This window comes from Cricetulus griseus, chromosome 3 (assembly GCF_003668045.3).
Source record: "Cricetulus griseus strain 17A/GY chromosome 3, alternate assembly CriGri-PICRH-1.0, whole genome shotgun sequence".
In the NCBI taxonomy this organism is placed as follows: Eukaryota; Metazoa; Chordata; class Mammalia; order Rodentia; family Cricetidae; genus Cricetulus; species Cricetulus griseus.
The window spans coordinates 57,876,601-57,903,930 of record NC_048596.1 but is presented as its reverse complement, the minus strand read 5'-3'; the positions used below and the strand labels follow the sequence as shown (position 1 = coordinate 57,903,930).

At 51.9% G+C, this 27,330-nt stretch overlaps 1 protein-coding gene across 6 annotated transcripts; it reads left to right on the top strand.

The window, feature by feature from the left end:
* Positions 1–729: 729 nt before the first annotated feature.
* On the top strand, positions 730–26,789 carry Slc22a18 (solute carrier family 22 member 18). 6 transcript variants are annotated; one of them, XM_027408846.2, is made up of 12 exons: positions 730–882; positions 1,156–1,335; positions 2,631–2,883; positions 5,882–5,979; positions 6,282–6,442; positions 6,747–6,879; positions 17,262–17,374; positions 18,211–18,318; positions 19,819–19,919; positions 24,376–24,477; positions 24,776–24,896; positions 26,542–26,789. In XM_027408846.2, exons 3-12 carry the CDS (start codon positions 2,764–2,766, stop codon positions 26,727–26,729), a joined length of 1,245 nt encoding a protein of 414 aa, XP_027264647.1. In that variant the 5' UTR covers positions 730–882; positions 1,156–1,335; positions 2,631–2,763; the 3' UTR covers positions 26,730–26,789. The 6 variants fall into 6 exon arrangements, with proteins under 6 accessions (XP_027264647.1, XP_027264646.1, XP_027264648.1 ...); XM_027408845.2 differs by having other exon boundaries at positions 731–882; positions 1,153–1,335; XM_035442092.1 differs by having other exon boundaries at positions 791–882; positions 1,093–1,335.
* Positions 26,790–27,330: the final 541 nt, after the last annotated feature.

Genomic DNA, 27,330 nt, shown 5'->3' with positions numbered 1-27,330 from the left:
GGCTACCTGCGCAAGATCAAGATAACTGAACCAGTCAAAGGTTCAGCAGGTGGCACTAGCTGGACTCAGTAAGGAAAGAGAGAGACTATGAAAGAGGGATATGTGTTGGAGGTTCTGAGAGGGAGAATGGGAAGAGAGAGTTAGGTGTGCATATGATCAAGATACATAGTATCTATGTATGAAACTGCCAAAGAATAAATGATAGTCTCTCCCTTTAAACAGATACAGCCTGCACACAGTAGGTGCTCAATGGTTATGGGAGATTCCTGCTTCAGGGCCACATCATTAAGCCCAGGAAATCACAGAGGCAGTATCTCTGGGCTCAGGGAAGCTCTGGTGGATCCTGAGCCCCAGCACACAGCAGTCACAGTGACTTACTCGGCACATGTGGCCACATTCCTGTACCTCTATTCCTTCCCCTAAGCCCACTGGACCCCTTAAGTCCAAGCCCATCAGGTGTTCTCAGTTGCCTGCACTTGCCTCTGAGCCCTGCCATACTGTTCCCCCTGCCTTACCCGGTCCTCCACCTGGTACATCTGTTTCTCCTTAGGCCCTAGATGAGTAGTCACCTCCTCTTCTGAAAAGCTGCCTCCCAGCCCTACCCCAGACAGGAACCAGCCCTTCCTGCAGCTGTCTGGATTGGTCTCCTTGGCAGAACAGTGGCCACATGAGTAATACTGGCCCTGGGAGAAAGCTACTTCCTCTTCTGAAGGAGATCACAGGTTCTAGGGTTCCCTGTTCCTCTCTAGCCAGAAGGGCAATTTTCCCACACTCCCTTACAACCAGGAAATGCCCCGCCCCTCTGGAGCCTGTTAAGAACAAGTACAAAAGCTAGGATCATTCCACTCGCCTTTTCCCCAAAACTGCAAGCTCTGTTTGTGGGTGAGTAGCCTGCCCCTCCTTGCTTATCCTTGGCCTCTCCCCAATTGTCCCGAGGCAGACTTACTTACTCACCAAGCTCTGCCCCAAGGACTCTGGAACAGTAAAAATGTCATATGCCCACTGGGGAAGAATTAACCTAATCAGGGGGCTGACCTGACAGGCCTATTCCTCCCTTCTCCTGACCCCCAAGTTCTCTCCTTTCCATATCAGTCTTGTTCTTATCCTTCCTGGAAGCCCTGACTGACTGGGTCTCCTCCTCCAACCCTCAAGCAGCCGTGGTAGGTTTCTACAGGCTCTTGGCAGAGGACCTGGGATCCACACTTCCAACACATCTCCCATCCCATTTCTTGCACTGGAATCTACCCCAAACATACCACACACACCTGGAAACAGAGCCCTGGGCCTGATCCATCGGTTCGAACTCCCACAGCCCGGCCAACAGCCTGTTTTGAGGTATGTTCTCACTGAGCTTCCCTGGATGCCCATGTCTGCCCACCCTGTCACAACTCCTCCCGTTTCTGATCTGCTAAGCTGGGTGAACGAACACACAGCAAAGGAGATGCTGATTTTGATGCTGAGGCCTATAACCTGACCCGTACTGGGCTTCAAGGTGGAAAGGTTGAAGGAGCGTCTCATTTCCTAGCAATGATCAACCTATCTGGAGAGGAATGAGCATGGATAGTAATGGGCCTGGGTCAAACTAGATCAGAACCGTGTCTTCCCGGGAGTTCCCTCGCGGCACCATGGGGGCCACTATGTGCTACTATGTACCAGGCATCTCTGCAGGGACAAGGCAGGCAGGGTGACATGGGGAAAAGGAGGCATTTCTGTAGGTTCTGATGCACAGCAATTGGAACCTCCTAAGCCCCGCTGGGGCGGGTGATGGGGCGGGGCCTCAGGAGGCGTGTCTGGTTTGGCCAGTGAATGCTCAGAGGCTGCTTTGCCAGCTATCCCTGAACCCTGGGTGGGTGGAGCGAGCTGCCAGGCCGGTGGGCCAGCCCTGGAGAAGTGGGAGGACACAGGTTATTGTGGGGCGGGTCCTTCCCGGGTCACTGCGGAAGGGCAGGTGTCAGGAAACACCTGGGAGGTCTCACCCACCAGGAACGCAGCCCACGCTCTCCCGGCGAAGACAGGTACCCGAAGTCACCTGTTGAGCTTCCAGAGCCCAAGATACCCACCAGGTATCAGGGCCATCTTCTCGGGTGAAGGCTGTCCTGGGGTGTCAGGCAAAACTTTGAAAGGGCCTCATCCTGGCCGTGAAATCCGGTTTTCACCGGTGGAAGAGGTCGGGAGGCAGGAAAGCACCCCACTATAAGTGAGGCTTAGCTGCCCTGCAAGGGTGGAGCCTGAAGAGGGAGCTGTCCCAGTCCCTAATCCACAGCAACGCCAGAAGACCCTAGAGCTCCAGGCAGGTCCCAAAAGAAGGAAGGTTCAATGGGGCCGAGACGGCCCCTGCGTAATGACTTGCATCAGCCCCATACCCACCCAAAGCAACAGCCAGAAATCATACATGCCTGCATTTCCCTCTAGAAATAAGACATGGAGTCTTCCTGTGGAGGACAGATGCCCTTTTCAGATGAGGGTGTCCCCCTGAAGTATGGGATGCCCGTCTCCTCTTTGATGGAGACTGTGCCTTAGACAAGGAGCTGGCAGATGGGGAGGGTACCTGACCCATTCTTGAAGATCGAGGTAACTGGAGAGCCCTGGTGAGCTCTACAGTCCACCACTCTCCTTTCCCTCTCCTGCAGGCACAGGCCACCCCTTCCAACCTGGTGAGTCAGCACACAGCCAGAATCAACAGGACTTTTGCCCTTGCCCGCTGCAAGGTTTGCTCTGCTCTGGCTGAAGTCCCTCCAGGGCTCCAGATAACCACCTGCCCGGATGTCTGGCCAGCTCCCTGGCAGCATGGGTGCTCTGCGCCGGCAAGGGATCATCATACTCACCTATGTGCTGGCTGCCTTGGAGCTAACTTGTCTCTTCATGCAATTCTCCATTTTACCAGTGAGTAACACCCACACCCCACACCAGAGGCCCCGCTCCGCCTTCCTATTGGGCAATGACAAGGAGCAAGGTGGGGCTTGATGCTGCTGGACCCCTGCTGCTGGATAAGTTAAGGATCCTAGGAACTGAACCCCTTTACACTCCCAACCTGTGAGCTGCCCTCTCTGCAGTACCCTCCCCCTGTAACCACCCTCACTTGTTGCCCCCTGTCCCTGTTCTTCCCCTGGGCGCCTATGCCCAACACCTGCTCAGCTCCTGTCTCAACGGGCTGTATGCAGTCCCAGTCTTTTCTGACCTTTGTGTCTGTTCATCCCTTCATCCTGCTAAGGCATCCCCTCTGTTTTCTTTATGCCCCATTCCACGTTACATATTCCATTGGTTTCTCTCCTACCCACCAAAACATGAGGATAGAGACTTGATCCCACAGCCTTTCTGAATCTACCTCAATTAGGGCATGGTGGGGCAGAATAGTCACCATTGGCTATAGGGTGTCTGCCTACAACCTTTGGTTCATTCCCACTTTTCACTATTGGTTAGTCACTCAACGAATCTGTATGGAGCTGGCCCACAGGGTTCCATGGTGTATGGGCATCAGTATCTGGGGGAACTCAGATACTATCCATCCCCTTTTTCTGCCCAGCCTGGGTGGGGTCATGACATTGGCCACAGACCACCTTTCAGTGCTCCTTTGGAGATTCTCAAGGCCAGGCAGGCTGGAGCATTGGGTTGAGGTTGGCTCTTTGCTAGGATTGGGCCCCACTCAGCATATGGACCTGGTCCTCAGTAAGGTCAGCAGGCCAGGCTATGCAGAACTGAGATGCCAGGAACACAGGAATTTTGATTGAAGCCAGAACCCTGCTCACATCATATCCTAATGTCCAAGGTTCAGAGAACAGAGGGACACAGAGAACAGAGTTATATATGACCAAGAAGTGAAGTCTGAGTCCTGGTTGTTCTGGCCCTCCTCCACTCCTCTGCTTCCTGGAGCAGAGTTGGCCCTGCCTGCAGCTGTGGATCTGGGTTAAAGGCAGCCCTGACCTTTGTGGTCATTCTGGGAGTGGCAGACACTTTCATCTCGGGACCCCACCCTCCATCACCTCTCCTAAATTGAGCTCTGCTGGCTCACAGATAGCCAGGGTCCCCACTCCAAGCCTCCCTCCTGAAATTCAGGAGCCTTACCTTTCTCCTCATAAAAGGAGGGTTGGCACAGGGAGGAGAATATATTTCAGCCTCAGAACAACCTGCAGGGACCTGCAGTGGCTCCCAGAGAGAGGCTCTGATTGGCCAGCCTATCCCTGTGAGCAGACACTGTGACACAGCAGAGCACAAAGGACCAGACAGCTGGCCCTCAGAGCTGGTGGCTGACAGTGTTTCAGTGGTGATGGTGTAATAGTTACACTGTGCGGTAAAAGAAGAAATGCTGAGGAAGGGTGAGGGCATCGAGAGTCTGGGGCCATGTGGCAGATTTGGAGTCAGAAAATTTGGCTTAGAAGGCACCATAAAAACAAAGGGGTGAAAGGCAGCCAGAGACGCATTGCCAGTGCAAAGGCACCTAAGGTGGTGCTGAGCCTGCAGCTAGAAAGAGGCAATGAGGTCCCAGAACCATACCCATCAGGTGCCGAAGAGATTCCAGAATGGTTAGGGAGAAGTGTGGAGAGCTGGAAAGGGGGCAGATATATTGCTAGTGGATCATTTGCATGTGAGGGTGAGAGAAAGGAGTTGAGGAATGACACTGGGACTTTGGACCCAATCCTGGGAGGACAGAGATGCTGCTGCCTGAGATGAAGAAGCAATATTAGGGGGCTCCATGGCTAAGAGCACTGACTGCTCTCCCAAAGGACCCACATGGAGGCTCACAACCACCTGCACCTGTTGTTCCAGGGAATATGATTTCCTCTGTGGGCCCTACATGTACATGATGCATAGACTATATGCAGGCAAAAACAGCCATGCACATCAAATAAAATCAAAGAAACAACAGTTGGTATTAAGGAGGACAGGTGTCTGGTTCTTGCCATGCTGCACTGGAGATGATTTTAGACATGGTACAGAGTAGATGAAGGACATGCTGGCAGTGGGACTGAGGTATAGGGCTCTACATGGTGGCTGTGTCTCCAGCAAGCTCTCCAAGTGTGAAAGGAGGCTGGTAGAGACTACTGATGAGTTGTGAGATCCAGGAGAATCTAGAGCACAGGGTCAAGGAGGAAGAAGCAAGCCACTGAGGCAGGTGCCAATAATAGAGGGGCCTGCTGGAGCTTCCCTGAGCTAACTGCTGGAGGGAGGAGGACGAAAAGCAACTGCTTCAGGCGAGATGGGAGAGACCTGGAGCACCTGGCCCAGGACCCAAGGATCTGAGGACTGGAGGGGAAGGCACTAGGAAGAAGAGTCCTAACAGACTGCCATTGTTGTAATCGGGCCCCCAGGAAGGCTTCAAGAGAACAGAGGGGAGCTTAAGGAGTGTTATCCTTGGGACAGATGCCTATAGACTGAAGACAAATAAGACAGTGGACCAAGAAGATGGAGGGAGGAGGCAGAAGTCTAGAGGGAGACAGTGGCTCAGGTGGGGTGCAGCTGAGGTGGGGAGGATAAGATCCTGGGGTCCCAGGACTGCTTGGGTCCTCTATAGGGATGCTGCCACCTCCCTTCTATCAGATGGTCAGCCCCCAAGACAGAATGAGTCCTAAGGAACTCACAGAGCAGACTGTCTTTCTGGACAATGGGCCACATCTCAGAGGTTATTCGGGGGCTTGGGGAAGTTGCTTGCTGACCAGGACAATGTTATAGAGCTTTGAAGACAAAATATTGACTGGGTGTCTCTCTGTGGCCCACTTGAAGTGTGTCCTGCAGAGGGGGTGGCTAGAGACTCCTACAGGGTCCACCCGAGAGAGGAGGGAGAGGGTCCCCAGGGAAGGCCTCCTCTCCCATGACACTGCCCTCTGCTCCCTCGCACCCCTACCTGTCTGAGGTGGCCTAACTACAGACCCTTGTTGTGTTTCAGTATCTGTCTCGGACACTGGGCCTAGATTCTGTGGTCTTTGGCTACGTTCAGACAACCTTTGGTGTGCTTCAGCTGCTGGGTGGGCCTGTGTTTGGCAGGTATGGTGTGTGAGGGATGCAGAACCCACAAGACCTATGACCACCCCTCAGAATCTGGTCCCCAGCATCCCTGTACAATGGGTGCAGGAGAGGTCCAGGCCTTGGTCTGCTTTCAAGCATCCTTGGTGCCATATTAGTGACACCCCAAACTTCAGCTGGTGGGCCTGTAGACAACTTCCTAGGTAGAAGCCCGTATACCCACACATGTCCTGGGTGCCCCTTCACCAGCCTCCCAGCAGCCCCAAGTGGAGCACGAGGGAAGGGCCCTACCTTCTGGGAACTGACTCGCCCTGATGCCCCAGGTTTGCAGACCAGTATGGGGCACGGGCGGCACTTTCACTCTCCTTCGTGGCAGCCTCCACTCTATACCTGCTCCTGGTGGCCTCCTGTAGCCCAGCCCTACCTGGTGTCTTCCTGCTCTTCGCCTCGCGCATACCTGCAGCACTCATGCACACTCTTCCAGGTAGAGACGGGTGGGTAAGCCTGGCTGGAAGAGGGTAGAGGAGAGAGATGAGGGCGTGGCTTCAGGTAGGGGACAGGTGGCAAGTGACAAGAGTGGTGGCCTCCAAATGGAGAGATGGTGCGTGGTCTGGGGCAGGCCATATAGAGTGGAGAGGAAGCTGTGTAAGGGGCTGTGGGGGATACTGTCTGGATAGAGGGGCTGCGAGGCTTGGCCTAGTTGAAGGAGCTTGGGGAGTGGCCTGGACCCCTGGGTGGGCTCTCCACGAGGAGGGGTCGGGTCCAGTTCAGCCCCCTCCCACCCACAGCTGCCCAGATGGTCATCACAGATCTGACGGCGCCCGCAGAACGGCCCGCGGCCCTAGGCCGACTGGGTCTCTGCTTCGGCATCGGAGTCATCTTCGGCTCCCTGCTTGGCGGGACCCTTAACACCACGTACGGGTAAGTGGCCTGACGAGGACCCGGGTGGGGAGCCTGGAAGGCACTGGGAAGGCCGCTCACCCTCAGACCATCGACCCAGCAGCAGCACTTCTCTGAGACTTGGTTTCCCCACCTAAATGCCAAGCATTTGGGGACCAACCTGCAGGGTGGGTGGGGCCTTGCGGTGACTTTGCCACCAGGGGGCGCCATCAGTCCGGCCAAGGGCGCAAAAGTGCCGCATTGGAAACGTCTGTCCTGGGCAGGAGAAAAATGCCTTGTCTGACAATCGTCTGTCAGGACTCCTGACATTCATTCTTACTACAGCCAGTCCCACTCAAGCTGTTTCTAGAGGTGGCTGTACTCTAGGGAGGGGGGCTGGGGTCGGAGTCCCTTTGAGGAAGAGGGAGGGTGTGCTGCCTGCCTGTTGTGCCTTTTTCCTCATCCCTAAAAGTTAGTTCTGACAGTGGCTTACAGACTTGAGATCAACTGAGTTAGTTTCTAACAAGTTCCCAGCCCCCTGCCCTAGAGCTCTTGACCTGTCCCTGTCCTGGGGACCCAGCTTTTACTGCCTGGAAAGACCTCCCAGATACATGGTTCTAGGATGATCTGGTGTAGGCTCCTCTGTCTGTCCCCTGCAGTGGGGACAGACCCAGCTATCTTTAAGCAGGTGAGGGCCTCTTGGGAGAAAAGTCTCACCTTGGATTTACCATGTTCTCTTGCTCCTTGCCCCAAACCTCCTGAGCCCATCCGTGCGAGATTGTAAGAGTCAGTCTACAGCTGCTGTCATTCAAACCAAAAACTCATGAAATCAGCTGTGGTGCTGGGATGGGACAGGTGGCTCATCTGGCAGGGGTATGTGCTCCTTTCTCAGAGGAGCCTGTTGTCCTGAAGATCCACACAATTCTCTATAGGCTGTCTCCTGGACAGAGCCTTTCTAGTGCCTAAATCCTTGTGCTTTAGAGGTGTTATTTGGGGGACACATCTGTCACAAGCAGGATAAACATCTTGGATAAACAATGCCAGTCCTAGATTCTCAGGGTTTGACTTCCTCCTCAAGCCAGGCTCTCCTGAGAGTCTGTCACCTAGGCTCCCCCAAATTTCCTCAGACCAACCCAATGACAATAGAGGCATCTGAGCGATGACTGAGCTCAGAGTTCCAAGTATGGACACTGTGGACCCATTACAGCATGGTTCTGGGATGATCTGTGGTGGGCTCTCATGTCTGTCCCCTGCAATCAGACCCAGCTTGTCAAGAAGGTCTCTAGGGACACATGACAAGGCTCATTGACATGGCCCTGAATGTCCTCTCGACATGTAAATGGGAACCTGAACTTGTCTGCTCACTAGTGTGAACTGGACATCTAACAAGTGCCCTTGGGGGTTCTACATTCTGGGGTGCAATCAGGAATAAGATGTGTTAGAAATGGGTCTAGGTCCTAAGAAAATGACCACCTAGGCAAAGAAAATGACCAGCAAGGCAAAAGGTTTCACTTCTGCAGAAGGGGTGCAAGCATATCAGTGGGTGTCCAGTTAGGTTTCTACTCCTAATGCAGAGGGGTCCTGTGCCTCACTCTGAGTGGTTAGAGCATGGTCTCGTGTGCATAAGACGGGCCGATGTGAAGCTGATAAGCAGAGCAGTTTTGAGCAGAGTTTCTGACCCTGAGCACATATTTTGATTTCAAGAACTGATGACCCTGGAGGTATTTGCATTTCAGCCAAGCAGATCCATTTTTCTTTATTCTTTCTTTCTTTCTTTCTTTCTTTCTTTCTTTCCCCTCCTCCTCCTCCTCCTCCTCCTCCTCCTCCTCCTCCTCCTCCTCCTCCTCCTCCTCCTCCTCCTCCTCTTCTTCTTCTTCTTCTTCTTCTTCTTCTTCTTCTTCTTCTTCTTCTTCTTCTTCTTCCTCTTTAAATAAGGTCTCACTATGCAGCCCTGGCTGGCCTGAAACTTGCTAGAACTTGCTATGTAGACCAGGCTGACTTCAGCCTCACAGAAATTTGTCTACCTCTGTCTCCCAAGTCAGTGCTGGGATTAAAGGCATGCACCACCACATCCAGATATTTTATTTTCAGTTAAGTTATGTCTTATTTAACTGGTTGATAGAAAAGACCTTTCCCACAGATGTTATAAAATTGGATTGAAGCTGGATGTGGTGGCACACACCTTTAATCCCAGTGTTAGGGAGGCAGAGGCAGATGGATCTCTGGGTTTGAGGCCAGCCTGGTCACAGAGTGAGTTCCAGGACAGCCAGGACTACACAGAGAAACCCTGTCTAGAAAAAAAAAACATGATGATGATGATGATGATGATGATGATGATGATGATGGTTGAACCATGTGAGATATGGAAAGAAAGAAACCAGGATGAAGGGGAGGGGATAGATAGGTGATCATCAGGATTTTAAGTAGAAACCCAATGCAGGACAGGAGGGAGGTGAGTAAACAGAATGTACACAAAGCATGGGGTCCAGGGAAGAAAGAAGAAACAAATGGCTGCAGGGGCCAAGGAAGGGGAAGAGTCAAGCTATGGAGCTGAGAAATGGGGATGATTATGAGCAGAGAGATGAGGGTGGAGGGCTCGGCACCATCCAAGTGAGTAAGGACAGTGCCTGGGCCAGAGATGGCCATTGGGGTCAGGACAGAGAGCAAGTTCTTGCCTGTTTCTTCCTGTGGGTGGGAGGGAAATATAAACTCGTCTCAACACCAATATGCAGTCCAAACTGAGCTCTCCCTAGGGGGTCCAAGCCGCATGAAGGTCCCCTGGGGACTGTTGAACCAAAGGACTGTGGAGAAGATGTGCAGCTGAGCAGCTCTGCCAGCGGAAGATAGCAGTCGCTGCCTCCTCCAGGGTGCCCTGGATGCTCCTGGCCTTTCAAGTTTAGGAGGCAGAGAAGCTGAGGACTGTGTGTCTTGCTGAGGGCAGGGACCTGAGCTGCAATAGCAAGTTATCTCAGGCCCAGCAAGCCTTTGTCCCTGTGGCTTCTCCATGGATTGACCACAGGAAAGGAGGAGAGAACAGAGGGGTCAGCAAAAGCAGACTGTAGCTGTGTGGGGGAGAAGAGGCATCCTAGGTGAGCCTTTTTTAGGATGCAGGCACCCAGGGAAAGGCAATTGTCAGACACCCAAGGCCACCCTACTGCTTCCAGGGGTAGGGACATCCCTTACTTTTACAGGTTTTCTCACCTGTTATGTGGGTCCATGGGTCCTCCAAACTCACCAGTGCTGCAAGGGTGACCTAACCCTCGGGTACTGAGAAGCCCTGATGGTGTACAGTCACTGCCATCCACACATTTTCCACCAGCAGGCTGCCCCATCCAACCTCTTTGTCCTCACCTGCATTTTCTGCACCCCCACGGTTGACTTAGAAGACACCATTCCCTGCCAGCAGCCCCCAAGATGGCCTTCTCCTCTGTCACACCTTCCAGAATATCCTATCAGCTTCACTGCCTCATTTTATCCCAAGATCTGAGACCCTTTATAACCATGACATTTATATTATGTAGAAAGAGGCCAGCCTCAACATCTCGTTTAATGAATGAGGGACCTGAGATCCAAAAGAGGAGGCAGTCCAGTGCCCAAACCTGGGCTCAGTGTGCAGTGAGAGTGGGGGACTTCTTCAAGTTGCCACACGTAAGACCTTTGAAGGAATCCTCATGATCAAAGCAGACCTCAGACTGTCCAAACTTGTGGAAGGTGCATGGGACGTTCTTTCTTGATACTTACAGCTAGGGAATCTGTCTTTGTCCCACCAGATGTGACTAGCCAGATCCATAGCCAGGCAGACCTCCAGGATTCACACAGCTGCAAGTGTGATTGTCCCCTACGTGTTTGTGAGGGCATGGAGGCTTGGGTATTTAACCCATTTGCAGTCACCTCTCATTCCCATAAAGCCCCAGGACCCAAGTGTACCACAGGGAGGGCTTCATCCTCCACAGGCAGCCTGAACACTCTCTCTACCCCCAGCCCCCACCTGCATGACAAGTCTAGTCTGCACCTGACTTTGCCTCAGGCAAGAGCCTCCCATACCCTCCCCCTCCTTGATAAAAATCAAGACCACATAAGGGTCTCCCGGTCACCTGTCTCTGTGCCCACCCCTGAGAGCTTATCCCCAGAGAAGGTCCCAACCATGCCCAACTCTGAAGCCTGGGGCAGCAGGTGGGAGGAGGAAGTGGACTTGGCACTGGAGCCTGCAGGGGCGGCCACTGGTATAACTGGTTTGGGCCAGCCTAGTGCTCAGGCCTAGGAGGATGAGCTGCCCAAGAAGTGCCCTGAGCTCAGAACCACTACACACACATCAGCAGGTAGGGGTGGTCCTGTGACTTATCACCCCGAACCCCAACATCTAACAGCCTGGGGTTGGACTTGGGGAGGGTCCTGAGCCATTGGCTCTCAGGACCTGGTTCAGGTATTAAGAGTCACCCTCTAGTCTGAGCACATCCAAGGCCATGGCATAGGCCTAGAGAGGAGCCCTGCCTATGGGTAGGCAGCAGCATTCGTGAGCTGGGGTGCCTGTCCATGGAGGCACAGTTATATAGACAAGATACTATAGTTACTTGAAAAGATTCATGGGGTGAGAGTGACCAGAGCCAGGAATATGGGGGCAAGGTCCAAAAGGGCATTTGGAAGTGGGAGGGTACCACCTTCACATCATCTCAGGGACCACCATAGGTACTGAGTATACAGCCTACGGAGCCTCTAGTGGCCAGATAGTAAAGTCCCTGCTGTTGGGGCACTGGCCCTTTGGAGGCAGACACACAGTGAGTGTCCTGGGAGGTTGAGAAATACCAGGCCCAAGGAAGAGTGAGGACTGCCCAAGAGGCCAGTCTTCGGGGTTTTGTTTTGTTTTGTTTTTTGTTTGTTTGTTTGTTTGTTTGTTTGTCTGTTTGAAGATGGAGCCATCAGGCTTTTAGTGAGTATTAGGAGACCCTAGAAGACCAATGGGTTAAGACAATATAAGATATCCAAGTTCAATCCTGAGGGCTGTGGAAGTGACCTCAGTGATCAAGACCTGGGGCATGGAAACAGTGACTAGCAAACAAGGCAGGCTGCTGGCTGTCCCTGTAAGCCAGTGATTCTCAACCTTCCTAATGCTGTGACCCTTTTAATACAGTTCCTCATGTTATGGTGACCCCTAACCATAAAATTATCTTGCTGCTACTTTGTAATTAATTTTGCTACTGTTATGAGTCATAATGTAAATATCTAATATACATGATATCTGATATGTGACCCTGTGAACAGATCCTTCAGCCCCCAAAGGGGCTGAGACCCACTGCTATAAGCAAAGCTGAGTTAGTAACTAGCCTGGACTGTACTATCTCTTCAGATCCAAGCTTGCAGATCCCATGGGGCTCAGACCAGGATGGCCAGGGAAGACAGAGCTACTGAGGAATGATGCAAACCCAGAAAAAAGAGACCCGGGGCCACAGCAAACTGGGGCTTCCCATCCCAGTGAGGGCCGGCTCAGCTATGGCCATCCAGCATGTTGTTGGTCCAGCTGGACCTTCCACCTAGGAGTCTGGAATTCTCAGTCACCCACAAAGAGCAGGAATTTGAATAGACGCCACCAAGTCTGGTAGGACTTTAAGAAATGAACTAGGAAGTATCCAGCCACAAACCCTGAGGGTCAGGTTCCCCCGAGATAACAGTGGCCACCTGCAAACCCTCCTGGATACCAAGTAGCCCCTGTGACCCCTGCTCAGAGTCATACCCAAGACATCGGTGGCAAATCTTATCTGGTCCCTGAGGCCTTAGAGCATGTGCCTCTCAAAGCCAGGGAGGGTGAGGGGTGTTGCTCACCCCTCAAGTCCTCAAAGGCTCCAGGCAAGAAGAAACTGGTCATTTGGTTGAAGACCTGTGTCACAAAGAAGAGATGAAGAGGCGGGAAGAGGAGCTTGGCGGGAGCTCCAGGCTAGGAAGCACTAGGTCGAAGGGATTCAAAACTTGTTTGGGGGTTATAGGAACACCCCACCTGCAGCATTTTTGTTTTCAGATTCATCTTAGCCACAGGGCTTGAATGTTGGGCATATTGCAGGGCAGGTGGTGCAGCTGGTTTCTGACTGAGCCCCAGGCTGGGTGTTCAATGGTGCTCTGGAGTCCCTGTCCCCACCTCTTGTGAAAGGTATCATACGCACACTGTCTTCCAAGTTACAGGAGAGTATGTGAGACTTTAAGTCACATCTGCATGTTAGCTCCTGGCATCAAGGGCCTTGGCTGTACAGACCCTCTCGGGGCTGTGGAGACATTGGGCAGGGGTCCAGAGTGGTGAGGAAGGAATTGTCATCCTGCAACACAGAAGAGCCCAGATAGGGTTGGGCATAGTCTAGGCCAGGCAGAGGGCCATCACCACCCTTGGCATTACAGACAGGCCCTGGAAACAAGGAGAAACAAGCAGCGACTATAGTTTGTTGAGCTATGGCTGCAGTGCCAGAAGCCTCCTCGCAGCTGGCAGATAGGATGTGGGTAGCCAGGCTCCAGGACAGCAGAAACACAGTGGTGAGGAGACAGGACTGTGGTCCAGCCCTCATTTGTAACTGAGGAAATGTAGTCAGGTAGCCAGGGAAGACAGGAACAATGTCTATGGAGGACTCCTCATCTCTGAAAGGTATTCATGTGCCCACCTATCCACTTTCCACTTATCCAATGCATGTAAAGAAGGTGGGGAGAGGCTGAGCTGATGTTCTTGAAGTCTTGGCTCAACCAGAAAGAAAGAAAGAAAGAAAGAAAGAAAGAAAGAAAGAAAGAAAGAAAGAAAGAAAGAAAGAAAGGTACAAATAAAATGTACTTTTTATTTGGTGGTGGTACATGCCTTTTGTTGTTTGCTTTGGGTTTTTGGGGTTTTTTGGTTTGGGTTTTAGTTTTTGGTTTTGATTGTGTTTTAAACAGGGTCTCACTATATAGCTGTCTTTGAACTCACTATGTAGACCAGGCTGATCCACCTACCTCTGCCTCTACACCACTATGCCAGGCTGGCAAATGCCTTTAATCCCAACACTCAGGAAGCAGAAACAGGCAGATGTCTGTGAGTTCCAGGACAGCCAGGCCTACATAGTAAGACCGTGTCCAAAAGAAAAGAAAGAGAAAGAAAAAGGCAGAGAGAGAGAACCTAGATTCACTTCTTAGCATCCACATGGCAGATCACAACTGTAACTCCAGTTCCAGGGGATCTGGAGTTACCCTCCACAGACATGCAGGCAGGCAAAACCACAATGCACATGAAATCAAAATAAATTAATCATTTTTTAAAAGAAAGAAAAGAAAAGCATAAAACTAGGCACAGGTCGTGTGACGTTCTGAAAACCTGTCCAGCATGGCCTTGCACCTGTGCAAGTCACAGAGGCGGGACCCTGAGGGGAGCTTCTTGGATTACTTGCTGGGGTGCGATAACCAGAAGGCCCTGGAGGGGATGTCACAATATTCCACAAGATTGAAAGCCCTAGGGGTTATCTGTCCTGCAGTTTTACTCTTTTTTTAAAGATAATTTTTTTAAAGATGTAATTTTAGCCAGGCAAGGCAATGCCTGTCCTAAAGTCTTTAAAGCAGGTGAGAGGCAGAAGCAGGTGGATCTCTGTGAGCCTGAGGCCAGCTGGCTCTGTGTAGCAAGTATCACATCAGCCAAGACTACAAAGTGAGACCCTTACTAAAAAGAAAACCATAGATACTATTTTTTTAGAGTTTTGTTTGTTTGTCTGTTTGTTTTCTTTTTCAAGACAGGTTTATCCTTGGCTGTCCTAGAACTCACTCAGTAGACCAAGCTGGCCTGGAACTCAGAGATCCATCTGCCTCTGCCTCCCCAGTGCTGGGATGGAAGGTATGCACCACCACACCCGGAAATTGTTTATTTTTATTTATGTATGGGTGCCATGTGTGAGTGTGAGTCTGAGAAAGGTGTCGTGTCTCTTGGAGCTGGAGTTTCAGACAGTTGTGAGCTACCTGATATGGGTGCTTGGAATTAAACCCGGATCCTCGGAAAGACCAGTAAGGGCTCTTACTGCTCAGCCACCTCTCCAGCCCCCTAATATTTTATATTGCTCTGTGTGTGTGTGTGTGTGTGTGTGTGTGTGTGTGTGTGTGTGTGTGTGTGTGTGTGTGTGTTAGTAGGAGGGAACATGCACTGTAGTGTAATTGTAGAGGTCAGAGGACAACGTGCAGGAGTCCCCTTCTGTGTTCTGGAGTTTAAATTCAGGTCAGCAAGCACCTTTACTCTCTGAACCATCTCACTGGCCCAGAGTTTCACTCCCCATCCCCCAGTACTGGGGATTGAACCCAGGGCCTGGCACACACTAGGCAAGAATATTAGCACTGAGCCACACATCCCCACCCCCAACACTGACTTTCCTTCTTGCCTGATTTCCTTTCAGTGTTTTGGTTTTTGTTGTTGTTGTTTTTTTGTTTTGTTTTGTTTTGTTTTTTTTTAATTTGTCCTGTTTTGTTTGTGGGGTCTAGGAGACTTTTGGCCTCAGGTTCTCCTGGGCCTGCAGAGTATCCCAGCCCCAGGACCTGCATTCCCAGGGCAGTACTGGCCTTTGACTTGCTGATTACCACTCAGAAGACAGGCAGGATCCTAGCGCCCTACGACCTACCCTCACTTATCACCAGTTTGCTAAAATAGCATCATAGGTGGCCACCTCTGCTCCTGAGTGCTTCCGGGCATCTAATGAAAAAAGCAGATTTGTTCCCACCTGGCCAGACCTCTTGCAGTGATGTTGAGGCTTCAGAGACCAGAAGCCAAAAGAAAGGCCTCTGAGGCCAGCCACTGGAAAGGGTGTCCTTCCTTATGTCACCCATCATTTCCTGCCAGTCCCTTGGGGCCTGAAGAAATCTCATTCTGGGGTCCAGTATTATGTTTCCTGATGTTGGCCAGGGAAGGGGTCCAATTGAGGGAATGGTAGCAGTCAGAACTAGACGCACAATTGCCCTGGAGGACAGGGAAATAGCAAGAGAGGTGTGCCCAGCCCCACATTGAGTAGAGCTGTTGAAATCTGATCTCTATTAGTGGCCCTACTGGTTTCCTTGATACCTCCTGCCTGCAGGTGTACAACAGAGTTCTAGCAAAGGTACCTGTATATGCCTAGGTGTTTGTATATGTTGTCCCTCTGTATGAGAGAGATATTCTGTATTGGTGAGCATGTCTGTGTGTGCATGCACACATGTACACACCCCTGTGGAAGGGACACAGGCAGCTTGAACTGGTCTTGTTTGGCAGCTTAAACTGGTCTTGTTTGGCAGCTTGGGGGTTCTCCCAAGACCCTGACTCTCACTCATGTCTGTCCAGGAGCCAGAACAGAGTAGGTGTAGGATACTGTTGGGGGCAGCTCCTTGACAGTTGGTGTGAACATCTGATCACATTTCCCTGATGAAGCTTCAATGCAAGGTTCAGCCTAGGCCCATCTGCCCATGGGGTCCAGATTCTAAGCATAAGGTTAAGAGTCCCCTGCTGAGACCAGGGCCCAGCTTGGGGGATGAGCCCATACTGAGTATGTAGGAGTTCTCGAATCTGCAGAGGGAAGGGTATTTCAGCCTGGGGTTCTCATCTAGCTCAGAGAAATTCCCTACTCAGAGCAAGTGTTGGGCTGGGCTCTGGAAGAGACTATGGGATCTGAAAGACCAGTCCCCAAGTGTCTGTATTTCCCAGAGGGACAGGCTATACTGGAAGTATTGGGTTGTTCCATGATTCATAGCAAGGCACCAAGGGGACAGTGAGTCTCTGGCAGGCAGGAGGGTTTCCTACAGAATCTGAGACACAGAACCCAAACTCCCCAGCCCTGGCAGGTCCTGCCCCCTAGAAAGTGGTGAAAGGTCTTTTAGAGGAAGAAAGGTGGTTTCTTAGAGACTACTTAGTGCCCAGCCTGTCCTCACTAGCAAGGGGACCATGTACCTGGTCCCCAGGGACACCCACAAACCTGCCTGACCCTGGGGAACCTGGGAACCAACTGTACCCTGAGCAAGGCCACTCCACACCAGCCCTGCAACCTTCTAGACTCACATGCTGCCCCCACCCCCTATCCCAACCCCCACCTCCCAGACGCTGCAGGGCCTTCATGTTGGGGCAGCTGTCATCTGATAAAGGTACTTTAAGGGATTGAGTGTCTGTGACTGAGCACCCTTAGCAGGTAAGGTTATTGGTTTTTTTTGTTTGTTTGTTTTGTTTTGTTTTGTTTTCCAGTCACGGTTTCTCTGTGTAGCTTTGAAGTCTGTCCTGGAACTCGCTCTGTAGACCAGGCTAACTTCAAACTCACAGAGATCCAACTGCCTCTGCCTCACAAGTACTGGGATTAAAGTTGTGTGTCACCACTGCCTGGCAGCAAGTGAGGTTTTAATGGGGCCAAAGAGACAAGGTAGGGTGGGGGTGGCTCTAGAGTGTATCCCTGCAACAGCACACCAAATGACCCAGGCTGTCCCCCTAGGATCCAGTGTCCTGCCATCGTGGCTCTTGTGGTCACACTCCTAGGAGCTGTCCTCAGCTTTACTTGTGTTCCTGTCACCACCAAGGAAGCTGGTGTCCAATCAGCCCATCAGGGTAAGCCCCACCTGCCTACAGCTGGGCCAGTAGGTACCACTTTGTCCCAGAAGCCAGCACCCTGTGCCACTACTGAGAATAAGAAGAACTTCCAACCAAGGGATTCTGGGGACACACAGAGGAAATGCAGTCTTCTCCCTACCTCTTGCTGATGACTCCTTGTAGGTCAAGCTGGGCACAGTTATGGGAGTCGGGCAAGCCAAGGCCCTGAGCAGGGAGGCCCTACAAGGCAAGTCTAGAAAAGCCAGGAAATATTCAGGGGACACAGGGGCTTGGGGGTGGCTTCTAGTGTCTGAGATACTGAATGTCCCGAGCCATGTGAGGTTACTGACTCAGTGGGTGATCCCACTGAACTGGTGACAAATATGGGCCAGGCCGGCTCTTCAGAAGGGTACCTCTGTGCCTCTGCCCAGTGACTGAGATGGAGACTAACCTGGGAGACTTCTTGGGACTGGAGGCTGTGATACAAGAAGCAAGAGCAGGGCCTCGGGGACATCTAGGCACAGCTGGGAGGCCAGTGACTGAGAATGTCCTGGGTGTCAAGGCATGCCTCTCTGGCTGGGCTGGAGCAACTGCCCTTGTCAAGAAGGTTGAGGGTCTAGGAATGTTCTAGCAGAGCTACCTGATGCCAGCTGCATCTTCTGAACACCTACCTTTCCCTGCCCTGCCTGGGATACAGGGGTCCTTGGGTTAGCCAAAGTGTGATGAGTGACCCCAAAGCCCCTAGAAGCTGTGGGAGAGAGCTGCTGAGAGAATAGTCAGCTCAAGCCTGGGGGACAAGGCTGGCAGCCAGAGCCCCACAACCAGTGTTTTTGACTGATGTCCCGGGTGGCCAGGTGGAACCAAGGCCAGTGTATTTGACCTGAAGGCCATCACCCGCCTGCTGCTGCTGCCTAATGTGCTGCCTGTATTCCTGGTCAAGGTCATCTCTGGCTTCCCTTCAGGTGAGTCCCCCGGTGTCCGGAGTCTGGGGTAGCTGAGAACCCAAGTCCTGGGGACCCAGGGCTAGGTGATGCTTTGCTCTGCCTGTGAGTCCTTATTGTCCAGTTATACCTGTGGGGGCTTCCAGCACACACTGTGGGTACAGATTCAGATTGTGTACTAGCACAGAGGGAAGAGAAGGGGTCAGAGTCTTCCCTGCCATGCTCTGCACCTTCTTGTGGGTCTCCACCACAGGGCCTGGCACACGGCCCACAGATATTTATTTATTTATTTATTTATTTATTTATTTATTTATACATTCCAATCCCAGTTGCCCCTCTCTTCTCTCCTCTCACTCTCCCTCTCTTCTCCCCATCCCACCTCCCATCTGCTCCTCAGAGAGGGTAAGGCCTCCCCTAGAATGTCAACTAAGTCTGTCCCATCACCTCCTTGAGACAGTACCAAGACCCTCCCCCATTTCTATCACCCCCCCCATGTCTAGGCTGAGCAAGGTGTCTCTCCATAGAGAATGGGCTCCTCAAAGTCAGTTTATGTGTTATAGTTAGATCTTGGACCCACTGCCAGTGGCCTTATATTGCACCCAAGCCACACCAATGTCACCTGTATTCAGGGGCCCTAGATCAGTCCTACTCCAGTTCCCCAGTTGACAGTGTGCAGGGTCAGTTCATTTGGTCAGCTGATTCTGTGGGTTTCCCCATCATGGTCTTGACTCCTTTGTTCATATTATCGCTCCTCCCTCACATCAATTATACTCCGGGAGGTCCAGCCCACAGATTCTTGCTAACCTGTATATCTCACCACCCAAGACCTGGCTTCCAGAAATAACATAGAGGCCTGCCAGACTGCCAGACTCTGGAGCCTCTTGCTCTGGCCATCTGGTGAAGGAACAGAGGACCCCTTACCCAGTCTTCCCAGATTTGAATATACCAGAGTGACTCTGCCATTCAGAGACCACCACAGTCTAATGTTTTGTTTGTGGTACCGGGAATAGAACCCAGAGCCTCACAAAAGCCAGGCAAGGACCCTACCACTGCTTCTGCTATGGGCTCAGAGGTACCAGGACCCCAAAGGTTCAGCATTTTTCTGACCCAGAAGCTCTGCTGCTGTGCAACCCCAGACTGAGGCCTCTGGCAGAGATGGTAGGAGTCACAAAGAAGTCGCCCCACCTGCCAGCTGGGACCAGGCCCACCCATTCCAGGCTGGATGTTTCAGCTACAGTGACTGGAATCTGAAACACCTCCTATCCCCCCCATCCCCCCCTCCCCCCCCCCCGCACACACACCCCTAAGTGACAGGGGCCTCTGAGAGTTCCCATGACTCCCTGAGTTCCCATCCTGGCACCTTGTAGCTCACAGGGACTACTTAACAGCATCACCCCAGGGGGTCGACTTCTATAATCTCAGAGGTCACTCCCTGGCCAAGCAAGCCCCTGCCTAGGACACAGGAGGGAGGTGTGTGCTGCAGCGGGGCCTGATACCATGGTTGCCTACTCCTCTGCCCAGGGGTCTTCATGGTCATGTTCTCCATTATCTCCATGGACTTCTTCCAGCTAGAGGCTGCACAGGCTGGCTACCTCATGTCCTTCTTCGGGGTCCTCCAGATGGTGAGTGGGGCATGAGCAGAGACTGCTAAGGGTGGAAAGGACTTAGCTTCCCAGCAATAGTCTCTGGGAGATCTGGCTCCAGGGTGACTGAGTGGCCATCCCGGCTCCCTCCTCTCCCACCTGGGGGTTCTGTCTTGAGTGAGAGAGTGTCTGGGGAGGCACATACATACACACAGGGGGTTGGGGAAAATAATCAGCATTTGGCTTCCCATCCTATGTTGTGGCAGAGACCAGGGTCAACCAGGTGCACGCCTCAATGCTGGGCAGCGGACAGGTCTGGGAGGGACTGGAGACACCAGAGATGGGCATGTGGTGGTGGTGCTCTGTCTGTCCTCCCTAGCTATGTAACATAGTAACTTTTCAGACTCCATTTCCTTTCTTAGTCAAGTGATGCTAACCATGATGCATGTCCCATGGGGTGGCTAGGGGTGCCGTGAGAAAGATCCTGGGCACTCCAGGATCTCCTTAAGAGCAAGGCACAGTCATCAAGTAGGCTGCCCTTACAGGGATCAGAGGTTCCTTTGGGGGTCAGGGGTGCCCTTGGACCAGTTTGAGGTAGGGAGGGGGTGGAGTATCCTTTCATCTAGCCCCTTAGGGCCCCCTGGCTCTAAGCCTAAGGCCAGCATCCTGGTTCCTACTGGCCTTTGACCAGACCCTGGGTGGTGGAGACAGGTGGAGATGTGCTACCATGGCTCAATATGACTGTCAGCTGGTACACAGGAGTGGTTCTTCTGAGACTGGCACAGAAGGGGTCCACATCACTCTGGAAGCTTGGTGGCATTCCTGACACCTCTGAGCCATCTGCTCCCTGAGTTTCCAGGCTCAGAGCTGGCCTACTCCCTAGTAGTCAGTCCCCCTACCAAGGACAAGGAAGGCCTCTAATCTGCACCAGTGAAAAGGGGCACCCTGATAGGGATTACAGGCAATGGTGACACAGGCCTGTAATTCCAGCATTCAGAAGGCAGAGGCAAGTGGATCTCTGTGAGTTCCAGGCCAGCCTGGTTTACAGAGTGAGTTCCAGGATAGGCTCCAAAAGATACACAGAGAAACCCTGTCTGGGGAGAAAAAAAAAGAAAAGAAAAGAAAAGAAAGAAAGCCAACAATACTGAACCGTGGCTAAGTAGAGTTTCGTTCTAAATGGATTGCTTACTGGAAATGTGCTCAGTTGTTGGAGTGCTTGCCTAGCATGCACAAAGCCTGGGTTCTGTCCACAGAACCACATAAATCAGGCATGGTGGTGCATGCCTGTAATCCTATAATCCCAACACTCAAAGGTGGAGGTAGGAGGATCAGAAGTTCAAGGTCATCCTTGACTACATAGTTATTTTTAGTCTAGACTGATAACCCTTTCTCAAAAATGAAGAATGAATGAATGAATGAATGAATGAATGAATGAATGGAGCTGCTTGCCATTTGCTTGCAGCCAGGCCACCCCTGCCTGTACTCAGTTGATGTGCAGACCCTTGGAAACAGATACTTCTGGGGTCTACAGTTATGGTCACGTGGAGCTGTGTATGGCAGGCAAGTTAAAGTGGTAATCTGGGGTTATTGTAGAGGTTTGGAAAGAGGAATCTGACACAGGGCCTATTTCAGGGGAGAGTGGGAAGGAGAGACAAGAGAACAGGTGTGTTAGAGCTCTGGGCCCCAAGACCAGCCAGGAGTGAGTAGACTTGTGCCCTTGGACAGAGGGTAAAACTGAGGGCCAGGCATATCCCAACCACATCACAGTGGGAATGATCACCAAAAGTCCCTGAGAAGAAGAAAGTCCCCATGCAAGCTGTGTCCTGCCCACGCTATATGCTCCTGCAGGTTCCCAGGGGATGGGGACATTGGGACACTGGGGAACGGCACCCAGGGAGTCCTAAAGCATGGAATCAGAGCCCTGGCTCCATCAGGATTGCAGACCATGCCTGTCTGTCTCTCCCTCTTTTTTGGTGCTTTGTTTTGTTTTGTTTTATTTGTTTTGTTTTGTTTTTGAGACAGGGTTTCTGTGTGTAGTCCTGGCTATTCTGGAACTCAGAGCTCCACTTGTCTCTGCCTTCCGAGTGCAGGGATTAAAAGCATGAGACACATCCAGACAGTGGTGGCCCACCCCTGTGATCCCAGCACTCAGGAGGCAGAGACAAGCAAATCTCTGTGAGTTCGAGGCCAGCCTGGTCTTCAAAGCAAGTTCCAGGACAGCCAGAGCTGTTACACAGAGAAAGCCTGTCTTTAAAAACCAAAAATAGGGCTGGAGAGATGGCTCAGAGGTTAAAAGCACTGACTGCTCTTCCAGAGGTCCTGAGTTCAATTCCCAGCAACCACATGGTGGCTCACAACATCCCTTATGAGATCTGGTGTGCAGATATACATGGAAGCAGAATGTAGTATACATAATAAATAAATAAATAAAATCTTTAAAAAATAAATAAATAGCTAAATAAAAGCATGAACCACCATCATCGGGCTAGCAGACCATGTCTCTTAAGGACCCCTCAAGAGAGACTCCTATGGTAGTCCTGATACCTGTCACCCAGAGCTACTCTAGGATGCTAGCCATTCAGTGGGCACTGAGGTGAGGGTAGTATAGAGCTACTAGGGTACCAAATAAGATCCTGAACAAGAGGGAGAGACACTGTAAAAGGGGGAGAAGGAGAACACAAGCCTTGGTGGTGACCATGTGGGAAGGCAGAAGGTACAATTGGGAAGCCTGAGAGAAAGTGGCCTTCTTGGCTGGTTGACTAACCTCACTGTTTTTTTTTGTCAGATAACGGTGAGGCCTGCATGGCGTCTAGAAGCTTATTTTCAACTTAATGGGGAAGTCAAGGCTGGGGCGGTTAGTCAGGATGGAGGGCCAAGTGGCTGAGGCCAGTATTAAATGCTTCCATAAAAACAGTCTAGAGAGGATTGATTCTGGAGGAAGCAACAAGGTTCTGCCAGGCATAGTGGGGGTTGTGGCAGAACCGGTTTGGGCTCTGCAAGCCTCGGTCCAACCCCCATGAACCCTGACAACCGCTGGCCCCAGTAGCCCAGCAGTTCCTTGCTCTAACTCTACTCAATCCTGGCCTTTGGTCTCACACCCTTCCTTCCTGGTAGAGACGGGCACTTCCTATCTGAGAGATGAGATAGGGAGCCTCACCCTGGGCTGCCTAGCCTGCTGAGTCATGTCTCTGATCTCCCTGAGTATCCCTGGCATGAATTCTCTTTCCCTTTTTGTTGAGAGGAGCCATTCACTGCCCTATGACCTTGTGGCTTTCTAGGAATCACGTGACTCAGACCAGCTGTCTGCTCTGGTTGCAGTTCCTACTGGGGTTGGGGTGGGTGTCTCTCAATGGGTACAGATGGTGAGAGGCCCCCAGTCACCAGTCCAGAGGTCCCTTTACCTTGAAGATATTTTAGGACAGGTAACAGTGAAAAGCAGACAGGAGAGTCATTCATTTTGGCCACACTGGGAAGAGGGACAAAGAAGTCCAGAGACTCTTGAGTCTGTCATCAGGGTCTGGACATGAGGTTCAGACTTAAACAGAGGGCAGGAGGTGTGCATAGCTAAGCAGTCCTGGTCAAGGTGTGGTCCCACCCCTCACTGACCCATCACTGTTAGCTCCAGTCTCTCCTGCAAGGTGGTCTGACAAGTTCTCAGAACTCTGTGAGCTCTCTCTGGGAGACAAGCTCCCCCTTTGGCTGGCACCAGGCTTCAGCCTTTCCCTTCCCCAGTGTGAGACTCCTGGGAAAATTCCAATGCCTTGGGGTCCATTGTTTCTGTAGTCTGATGGCCAGAGAGAGGCTCACAAGTTCTCTTTAGAATACCTTCTCTTTTTTTTTTTTTTTTTTTTTTTTTTTTGTTAGGGGGAAGGAGGGGGGATTGGGAGGCGGGGCTGAGACAGGGTTTCTCTGTGTAACAGGCTGTCCTAGAACTTATTTTGTAGACCAGGATGACCTCAAACAGAGATCCACCTGACTTTAAAGGTGTACACCACCACTCTCCTGACAGGCTGTGGTCTAGACTAGTGGCTCAGCCTCCCTAATGCTGCAACTCTTTAATACAATTTCTTAACAAAAACAAAACAAAACAAAAACTGGGCTCAGTCTTTAATTCCACTACTTGGGAGGCAAAGGCAGGCGGATCTCTGAGTTCAAGGTCAGTTTGGTCTACAGAGCAAGTTCCAGGGCAGAACAATCAGGGCTACACAGAGAAACACCGACTCAAAAACCCAAAATTAATAATAATAATAATAATAATAGTAATAAGCACAGTTCCTCATGTTTTGGTGACTTCCCCCAACCATAAAATTGTTTTCCTTGCTATATCATAATTGTAATTTTGTTACTATTGTGAATTGTAACTTAAACATCTGTGTTTTCTGATGGTTTTAGGCAACGGCGGTAAAAGGGTCATTTGACCCAAAGAGGTCACAACCCACATGTTGAGAACCACTGGTCTAGACTATCTTCCCCTCCCCCTTGTCACTCTTCTTAGGTGATCCAAGGCCTGGTCATTGGGAGACTGAGCACCCATTTCCCAGAGGAAGCCTTGCTGCGATCCAGTGTGCTGGTCTTTGCTGTTGTGGGACTGGGCATGGTGAGAGCACACACACACACACAGAAGAGAGAGAGAGAGAGAGAGAGAGAGAGAGAGAGAGAGAGAGAGAGAGAGAGAGAGAGAGAGAGATGCCTTGTGAATCAGGTCTCAGGCAATCCTCCACCCATGTCTTGTGTGTGCTCAAGTCCCTGGCCTGCCTCAGGCCACATTACACTCTCTCTCCTCCTCAGCCGATCTACTTTCCATGGTGTAGCACTATGGGTGGGAGCTCAGGGTGGGTGGCCATCTGGCTTTGTAACTTCTCTGCTCAACCTGACCCTGCCCATTGCTTTGCCAGGCGCTGATGTCCAATGTTCTGCACTTCTGCTTTCTGATGCCCGGCCTGGTATTCAGTTTCTGTGCCCTCAATGTGGTCACCGACAGCATGCTGACCAAGGCTGTGTCAGCTTCAGACACAGGTGAGCTGTACAACGGGGCCCTAACAGCCAGGGTTCCTCCCAGTAGCCTGGGTCAGAGAAGGTGGAGGCGACAAGAAGAGCCCAGGTGAAGATCCTGCCCCTTCCTAGCCCTGCTGACAAGTACCAAAGCAGGCAAGGGCACAGATGGAGGGCTTCCTGGAAGAGGCATTTAGCTGGGCTCTGATCCATACCAGAATTTTGCTAAAAAGAGAAGAGACCAGAGACTTTGTCTAGGCAGAGGCCAGAGGAACAAAGAAGTGGACCTTGAAGGGCTTATGGGGCCACTTAGGAAGACAGCTGGTGACTAGAGTGGTAAAGAGGCCAGAGAAGGAGAGCAGCATGGGAGACTTCCCAGACCTTGACAAGACAGTGCTCAAAGCTTCCTGAATGGAGGGTTCGCATCCACACAGCTAGGGAAATCTTCCAAGCCTGACCTCCAAGCCTGTCTAGGGTGGCCACTCCATGCTGCCAGGACAGCAGCTCTGAAGGACTGGGCCAGGAAGTCTCTCTGGAAGGAGAAAAAGGGGTGTTGAGGCTAGGCAAGTGGAGGGTGGGGCTGGCCAGGAGAAGCAGGCCAAGCCACCAAGGCCACGTCATGTCTGTGGCACCACCCCTTAGCTTGGAAAGAGCAGAGCCTGGTTTGCCTGGGAACAGGAGCCCGCAGAGGGGGCGGTAATTGCCCTATGTCAGTTAGTGTCTGCAGGCAGGCAGGCAGGCAGACAGGCAGGCAGGCAGGCTTGTGGGCAGTGAGAGAGGCTGCACCTGAGTTTCCCTTCAGCGGGGCCCTGAGTGTGGGCAGGGCCTTGCAGGCCCTTGTCTTAACCCAGTTAAAAGCCTGCTCTCAGAAGGCCCTGGCCAGTGAGTAGCAAAGCTCAGTCAGTGATCACCTTCTGGAGCAGAATGGGGCAGAGTGTGACTCCCACCTGGGAATAACAGGTGGAACAGCTACTGTGCTAGTGAGCACTGTTCTCCACTTGCAGTCACTTTAACAAGACCCTGTACACACATGTCCACACTAAGACAGCTGACCAGAAGCATGGAGACGTGGGCTCACACACTCAGGGGAGGACACTGGTAGCTCCTGTAGCCCTGGCCCTGACCCCTGAGATCCATGGAATCTATAGGAGGATGGTGGCGGAAGGGCCATATGAGAGGCACTAGGGACACCACACCCAACCAGAATGCCAGCCCTAAAACCCTACAGTGGCTCAGGGGACCAGACCCTTTCTAGCCAAATCTACACTGGCCATCTCAGTCACCATTTAGAGAGAGTGTGAAAGCCAGCACCCCGGATGTCCTGGGTGGAGCCCAGCCTATGCAGATCACATCTACCCTAACAGGTCTTGGAGGGTGTGTCCTATTCCTGCTCTGTGACCCCTTTCCCAGGCTCCTCCCTTGCCTGGGGAATTTCTAGAGCAGGAAAGAAGCTCAGTCCCATCTACACGGGGAAACTGACCCTGTGAATGGAGGATGCTGTGCTTAACTGGGGGCAGGGGGTGCTGGAGGTGAGGGGCAGCTGTGAGGAGGATGGCACTCTGAAGTATCTCAAGCCATCCATGAACAATGGACAGAAGGCTGGGCTAAGGCCAGAAGGCAGGGTCCAGAGACCTCCCTAGAGTCTAACTGCTATTTCCCTTTCTCCCAGGGACCATGCTGGGCCTCTCTGCCTCTGTGCATCCACTGACTCGCACTGTAGGACCCACCCTGGGTGGCCTGTTGTACCGCAGCTATGGTGTCGCCATCTTTGGCCAGGTGCAGCTTATGGTGAATTTGCTTGTCCTATTGGTCCTCTGGAGGAAGCCACTGTCCCAGAAGAAAGACAAAGCCCAGTGACCACACAGCCTGGTGACCTGGTCCAGTCAGGCAATAAACTTCGGAGTCTCTTCCTCCTGAGTTCTTTGGGCTTTGCCTAAATCTGTGGATAGAGAACCCAGGGGTCAAGGATGGAGCCAAGCCAGGGGGCTTTCTGGAAGAGGAACTGCAGCTGGGCCCAAGGCTCTAAGGAGCACAAACTTGCCTGAATCAGTTCCAGATCATTAATCCAGTCCTTGTGTCCACTAACACAGCCACTGAGGAGTCTTCCAGAAACAGCCCTGACACAGGGTGCTCCCCCTCTTCGAGCTCACAGTGTCACCATCCTGGGATCTGAAGCAGGCTTGCTTTAAAAGACAGGAGCCAGTTGTGGTGGCACATGCCTTTAATCCAGAATTCCAGGAAGAGGCAGACAGATCTCTGAGTTCAAGGTCAACCCAGTCTATATACTGAGTAGCTACTTCCAGGGCAGCTAGGGCTACACAGTAAGATCTTGTCTTTATAAAGAGGAGGAAGAGGGGAACTCGGCTTGGGAGGAAACAACTGGGAGCCAAACACATGACCTAGCCTCCCCAGCTTGAGAACTGCACGAGGGACACTAGTCTGACCCACCTCCCCACAG